The 7,065-nt window shown below is 45.7% G+C and overlaps 1 protein-coding gene and 1 long non-coding RNA gene across 4 annotated transcripts in view; one reads left to right on the top strand and one right to left on the bottom strand.

Moving 5' to 3' along the window:
• The window catches only part of Fam186a (family with sequence similarity 186 member A), a 14,697-nt gene that overhangs the window by 6,616 nt on the left and 1,016 nt on the right, over window positions 1-7,065 (bottom strand). For 2 of the 3 annotated variants that reach the window (XM_028788303.1, XM_028788304.1), the window contains exons 2-3: window positions 4,003-4,151; window positions 2,330-2,509 (exon numbers count right to left, since the gene is read on the bottom strand). In XM_028788303.1, the coding sequence (XP_028644136.1) occupies window positions 2,330-2,509; window positions 4,003-4,151 (329 nt within the window). Of the gene's footprint in view, window positions 1-2,329; window positions 2,510-4,002; window positions 4,152-5,946; window positions 6,106-7,065 lie in introns of those variants that run through there. The other variant, XM_028788305.1, reaches the window with a different exon arrangement.
• Window positions 6,092-7,065, top strand: part of LOC114639540 — a 2,037-nt gene continuing 1,063 nt past the window's right edge. Inside the window, exon 1 of the long non-coding RNA XR_003714020.1 lies at window positions 6,092-6,308. This is a non-coding gene — a long non-coding RNA (uncharacterized LOC114639540). The remainder of the gene's footprint in view (window positions 6,309-7,065) is intronic.

Below are 7,065 nucleotides of genomic sequence, written 5' to 3'. Positions count from 1 at the left end.
GTGCTCTATGTGCATGTGTGCTCTCTCTATATGTACATGTGTGCTCTCTATGTGCATGTGTGGTCTCTCTATATGTACATGTGTGCTCTCTATGTGCATGTATGCTCTCTCTATATGTACATGTGTGCTCTATATGTGCATGTGCTCTCTCTATATATATGTGCACACTTAACATATATATGATTTAGGTTTGCTCTTTAAAAGTTCTTAATTTGTGTGTGTGTGGTGGGGAGGGGACAAGTGTGCACACGGCAGCCAGAGGCTGATGACTGGAGTTTTCCATGGTCACTCTCAACCTTATTCTTTGACGCAGGGTCTCTCACAGAACTGGGAAGGAGCTCATCAGTTCATAGGCTGGCTAGCCAGTGATTGCCGGGGATCTGCCTGTCTCTTCCCTTCACACCAGCTTTTTACATGTGTGCTAGGGACCTAAACTAGAATCTCTCCTTTCTCCTTTTCTCCTTCTCCTTCTCCTTTTCCTTCCTCCTTCCTCCTTCCTCCTTCCTTCCTCCTTCCTCCTTCCTCCTTCCTCCTTCCTCCTTCCTCCTTTCCCCTTTCCCCTTTCTTCTTTCTCCTTTTCCTTCTCCTCTTTCTCCTCCTCCTCCTCCTCTTCTTCCTCTTCCTCCTCTTCTTCCTCCTCCTCTTCTTCCTCTTTCTCTTCTTCCTCTTCCTCTTCTTTTTTCTTTTAAGGTAGGAATACCTTTTATTTTTTATCAACACAATCTCTTTTAGACAAATAAGTCATATTTTTGGATATTTCTTTGCCAGGACTCTGCAACACTCATATCTTGTCCTTCCAGTGAAGGAAGATAAGCTTTTACATGTGTCTTACTCAAACACTAGGATAACCATACAAACTTAGGTTTTACGCTGGTGCGGCAGTTGCCATATCAACCAAACCATTTCTCCAGCCTCTGTACCTGCTTTTGAGACAATCTCACTGAACAGCCAAAGTTGATCTTCAAAACTTGGATCTTCCTGCCCTAGCCTGCTGAGTGTTGGGATAATAGGTCTACGTTATGGTACGCCTTTGTGTTGCATACATGTATTGTTGCAAGTATTGTTGCTCTTTTGTCATGTTGTAGCTGGAACCCAAGGCCAGGGATACACCAGCAAGCACTTTGCCAGCAAGACACTTCTCCCGCCACACCACGTACTGTAGAATATTTTCCCTTTCTCTTCCCTGGGGGTTGAATCCAGAGTCTCACCTAGGCTGGGCAAGCGCTCTATCCCTAACTCTATTTTTTGTTTTCATGAGCAAAAGCCTTACTATGGAGCCCAGACTGTCCTTGAATTCATGTGAGTTCTACCGCCCCAAATTCCCAACTGCTGGGATTATAGGAGGAACACCCAGCTTTAAAACGTTGGAATGCTTCACTTCGGGGTGACTGCTGTCTGAACTCATATATGAATTAGCAATGGGTTCTTACTTCAGGACCTAGATTTCCCCCAAAATAAACTAAGTCACTGAACTACTCTAGTGGGAGATGTTCAATTTACTAAATTTTTAATGTTGAATGTTAAATAACTCTGTGCCCCAAAAGTGGAAATACAAACTCCAAAGGCACCCCTTCACTGAAACATCCCCATGGTTAAATGGGAGTCTGATTCAACACAATGTGAAGACATGGAGCCTTGCAAGCACCTCCTCTCAGGTATAGTATAAGAACCAAACGCCTGCCACCTCACTAAACTCTGCGTGTTTATTGTCTATCTGTTGTTTGAGACAAGCTCTCATCTTACAGCCCTGTTTGGCCTGGAACATGATATTTAGACCAGGCTGGCCTTGAACTCAGGGATCTGCCTGCCTCTGCCACCTGAGTGCTGTGGTCAAAGGTGCACATCACCACCGTCTGGCTTGTATATATATTTTTTAAAGGCTTGGCTTCACTCTGTTGCCCAGGCTGGTCTCAAACTCATGGGCTCAGTTGAACTTACCAGTTCAGCTTCCCAGGAGTTGGGGCTGTGGGCAGACGCCACCAACTGCCTACCCAAGCTATCAAGTTACAGTGTGGAAAGAGCAAGCCACTATTCTTTGCCTAGTACCAGCAGCAACAGATCTGAGGACAGAATTCTAAGCTGACCTCTCTAGAATGGCTATGCTCCCGGTGTAACTGCTGGTTTAATGTTAAATGATGATGTCCGTAGGTCTGGGAAGAGAAATACCGACCACTGCTGAGTTCATCTGCACCAGGTAGTGAGTGTAAACTAACCTCACACCAAACACCCCCTTTGCTTATTCCTCTGTACTGCAGGAGAAAGCCAAACCAGGAAGACAGAAGATGTGACTAATGACCCAGTGATCAGAGTGCCCGAAACCTTTACTCACTGTGACCGGATGGAAGCAAGAGATTTTCTGAGGGTTGACTGAATATCTAACTGCAGCATCTTGGGAATATCTGGGTACCCACCCAGCTGGGCCCAGAGTACACTCATGGGTGCCTTCTCTATTATTGGGTAGCTTGACGTAGACAGCTCCGAGTTCCACACGGCCTCCACCGGAGCTTGTCTGTAGAGGCAGAGAGAGCAGCAGCATGAAGACCAGTCAAAACACACAAGCCTCACATACCACAGCATCACCCTGTCCTGCACTGCCTTCCAGTGCCCCAGGGAGCCCTAGGTGTCCCCATGGAGCCCTAGCTGTAGCCACCCAGGCAGAGATACGGGGAAGGCAGAGTTTGCTGATGTAGTTACCAAAACACCTCTATGGCCTAGTCATCCATTTTCATGATACCTTCTTAGCTTTGTGAAGTACACAGACCAAGTACCTTTTCCTTCTAAAGCTTTTGCCTTCTAAAAAAGGAGAGACAGAGACAGAGAAGGAGGAGGAGCAGAAAGAAGAAGAGAGAGAAAGAGAGAGAGAGATGATAGATAGTGGTGAGAGACCAGGGGATAGAGGACAGAGGGAGAGAGGAAGAGAGAGGAGAGATGAAAAGGAGAGAGAAGAGGAAAGAGAGGGAGAGAAAGAAGGAACAAAGAAAGGAGAAATATTCTTTAAATAACTTGCTTCTTAATAAGGAGTATCTTTAACATCTTTGTCACATGTTATTTGTTCTGCATGTGTGTGGGAACCTGTGCCTGGACATGCGTGTTGAGGGCAGAGGACAACTAATGCTGGTCAGTCTGGTTCTCTTCTCCCGTTGTAAGTCTCCGGAGTCAAGCTCAGGCACATGAGCCTTCACCCCTCGGCTGTCTATCTCTCTGACCCAGCAGCATTAAGCAACAACAACAACAAATTTATTATATTAAGAGAAAGAGAGGCAGGGGAGGAGATGTGGACATCAGAAGATGGCGTGTGGAGTTGGTTGTCTCCTCTGTGTGGGTTCTAGAGCTTGAATTCAGATCCCTGGGGGTGCCCAGTGAACACACTTATCTGCTAAGCCATCTTGTTTCATTTTTTAAAAAGGAACTCAAAACTAAATGTTAAACATTTAGGCAGAAATATAAGTAAATAAACCTTGCTAGGCCAAGCAAAGTTCATGACGGATAACTTTAAAATCCCAGTGCTTAGGAAGCAGAGGCAGGAGGATCTCTGGGAGTTCCAGGCCAGCCAGGGCTATGCAGTGAGACCCTGTCTCAAAACAAACAAAACCCCAAACAGAACAGAACATCTTGCTAGGTTAACCGAGGAGACAAGCTCCATCATAGTCTCCCTGTACCGTGTCCCAACTGTGGGGGAAGGAGAACCCTTGGGTAGAACTGAAATATTTTTAATTAAAACAATAAAGTATTAGATAGCACTTACAACCAAGACAAATTTTTTTGTTTTTTGTTTTTTGTTTGTTTGTTTGTTTGTTTGTTTTGTTTTTTGTTTTTTTTTTTTTGGTTTTTCAAGACAGGGTTTCTCTGTGTAGTCCTGGCTGTCCTGGAACTCACTCTGTAGACCAGGCTGGCCTCGAACTCAGAAATCCGCCTGTCTCTGCCTCCCAAGTGCTGGGATTAAAGGCGTGCGCCACCACCGCCCGGCCAACCAAGACAAGTTTAACATCATTCCGTACATACCGGAGTGTTTTGAAAAGGTCGGATCTTTTGCTGTCATCAATTAATAACTCCAAGACTGGCCGTTGAAGTTTGGTAAACTCAGGTATCTTCTTAACGCTGGGAACTGAGGGCATGGGCTGGCTAAGATTTACTTTAAATGCCCTTTCAAGCTACAAAATGAAACCAGCAACAACAAAAACAAGTTTAGAGATACAGGGAAAAAAAAAAAAAAAGAAGGCACCATATTATTCCTTAGTCTGAAGTGTAAAAGGGAGAATCAGGAAGAGAAAAGACAGAAATTATAGGAAGTTCTGCTTTGGATCTAGACAATAGCATACCTATGCACCCCCACCCTCTTATTTCTTCTGGAGGTTGAGGGGATCTGAGATAGGACAGCCTGAAACTGGCTGGGTACACAGCTCAGCCTGGCCTTGAATTCGCTGTCCTTCTGCTTCCCCTCATGAACGGAGCCTTCTCCCTTCCCTGTCCTTTCTTTATGCCTTGATACTTCACCCCCTCTATTCAACTTTCCTGACGCTGCACCCCTTCAATACAGCTCCTCATGTTGTGCTGACCACCAACCAGGAAACCATGTTTGTTGCTACTTCATAACTGTAATCTTGCCACTCTCATGAATTGTAATGTAAATCTCTGTTTCCCAGCGGTCTTAGGCAACCCCTGTGAAAAGGCCATTGGACCCCAATAAGGAGTCTGAACCCACAGGCTGAGGACCACTGCTTTAGAACCTGAGTTGCCTTTGAAATGTCTGGGACACTGCTCTTCCTGTCAGATGGCTTATGTTCCTGACACCCCATCTTTCTCACTTCATCTATAAAGAGCACATTTATTGGCCGGGCGGTGGTGGCGCACGCCTTTAATCCCAGCACTTGGGAGGCAGAGGTAGGTGGATTTCTAAGTTCAAGGCCAGCCTGGTCTACAGAGTGAGTTCCAGGACAGCCAGGACTATACAGAGAAACCTTGTCTCGAAAAACAAAAACAAAGAAAAAAGAAAAGAAAAAACAAAAAACAAAAAAAAGAGCACATTTATTAAATCAAAAATTGGAGGGTTTTATTTGTTTTATAAACATCTATGATATTTAAAATACAATTGTTATGAAGAATTTTAAATATTTTATTTTAATCTGGTAATAATCAGAGAAGTCTATTCTATTCAAATAAACAGATAAGAAAGTCTTGGAAATTAATCTTTTTTTTTTTTTAAGACAGGTCTTACGAAACGCTGGCCAACCTGGAACTCATTATGGAGCACAGGCTTGCCTCTATTAATAAATATTAACTAGCTGGGCCATGGTGGTGCACATCTTCGATTCCAGTACTCAGGAGGCAGAGGCAGGCAGATTTCTGTAAATTTGAGGTCAGCCTGGACTATAGTGAGTTCAAGGAAAGCCAAGACTACATAGAGTAACACTGTCTCAAAAAAACAAAAGTTGCCGGGCGGTGGTGGCACACGCCTTTAATCCCAGCACTTGGGAGGCAGAGGCAGGCGGATTTCCGAGTTTGAGAGTTCGAGGCTAGCCTGGTCTACAGAGTGAGTTCCAGGACAGCCAGGGCTACACAGAGAAACCCTGTCTCAAAAAAAACCAAACCAAACTAAACCAAACCAAACCAAAAAACCCCAAAAGTTAAAGGAAAAAGGATATAGAGATAATAGAATGTCTAGCTTGTGGTATTTAATACTATAACAGAACTGGTGTAGTGATGAACGCCTTTCAATCCAGCACTTGGGAGGCCAGCTTAGCCTGCATAGCAAGACCCAGGCTAGCCAGTCTTTAAAAAAAAAGTATTCGTAAGGAACATATCTTAAAAAACCCGCTTTGTGAATTGGAACTATTGTAATGCCTGAGCTTGCCTGCCACCTGGCGGCTCTAATAGAAGCCGGGCCACCACCCACGCCACCCCCAGCCCAGAGAGGAGCTCTTAGCCTGGACGCGCCAGTGAACTCACCCCAAGGCATGAGAGCGCAGATCTGCCGCCCAGTGAAATGCTACAAAAGCTAGGACTTTGGGAACCGACTTTAGGATCTCACTGCGGTGCTCCCTAGACAGAGCCCTGTTGATAGCCATGAGTAAGAGGACTTGAGTCTGTGCGTGGCCTCAGTGACCGTTGGACTTCCGGCGCTGTCGCTGGCCGCACACATACTCGCCTGGCAGTGCCAAAGATCGCCATCAGTGCCAACTTCCCAGCCTGCCTCAGCGGAAGGACTTCCCGGAGGACACGGGTGGAGCTCAGAAGCATCCTCGCCGGAGAAGATTCCCCCGTGGAACTCTACAGCAGCATTTCTGCCCAAACAACTGGCCTCCCGCTTGGTGAGATGTCCGCTTAACTTTTATATTAGCGTGATATTATAAGGACGGTTCGTGTGAATAAACCGACCATGTTCGAAAGACAGATCTGATGTGGACGTCCTAACTGCCAAGGCTGCTCCCATAGGCCTTCCTCTTCAGTGTTAACACAACTGTAGCCTTTAGGGCTGGAGAGGTAGCGTTCTCCCTGGGATCAAGCAACGTTAATGCCAAGGGGCAGAGCTTACAACTGCCTGTAACTTCTCCGGGTGCCCTGATGGCGCCTTCTTACCTTTGCAGGCACCCAATGTTCGCAAACTCGGAAACAAAAAAACCTGTAGCTTGTGCTCACAATCTCTACTCCCAGGTCTGAAACTTTTAAAAACACTATTGTTACTTCCAAAAGCATGCTGGCGCCGTCTCAGAAGGGACTCCAGAGGTCGGTGCCAGAATTTACCGGGATCTTTGTGCAGGGTATGGTGTAAGCAATTTAAACTTGTAGCTCCTTGTAAACTCGTGGTTTAAAACTGGCCTCTTAACGTTCTGAGGAAAGAGTAACCGGCCATAATCAGTCAGAGAAGCCAGCTGTGTAGCTCCTACTTGAAATCCCAGCACTTGGGAAGCTGGGGCAGAAATATTGGGGGGAGTTCAAGTTCAGCCTACTCTCAAAATACAGTAACAGAACAAAACCAAAGAGGAGTGACAGGAGAGGCTGTCAGCTGACTAGGAAGAAAACAGTTAATCTGCTCCAAAGCCTCTCTTGTTGCAAAGCTGTCATCAA

Source organism: Grammomys surdaster, unplaced genomic scaffold (assembly GCF_004785775.1).
Source record: "Grammomys surdaster isolate TR1022 unplaced genomic scaffold, NIH_TR_1.0 125742, whole genome shotgun sequence".
Lineage (NCBI taxonomy): Eukaryota > Metazoa > Chordata > Mammalia > Rodentia > Muridae > Grammomys > Grammomys surdaster.
Note: the sequence above shows the minus strand (reverse complement) of the source record. Positions and strands in the feature narration are given on the sequence as shown.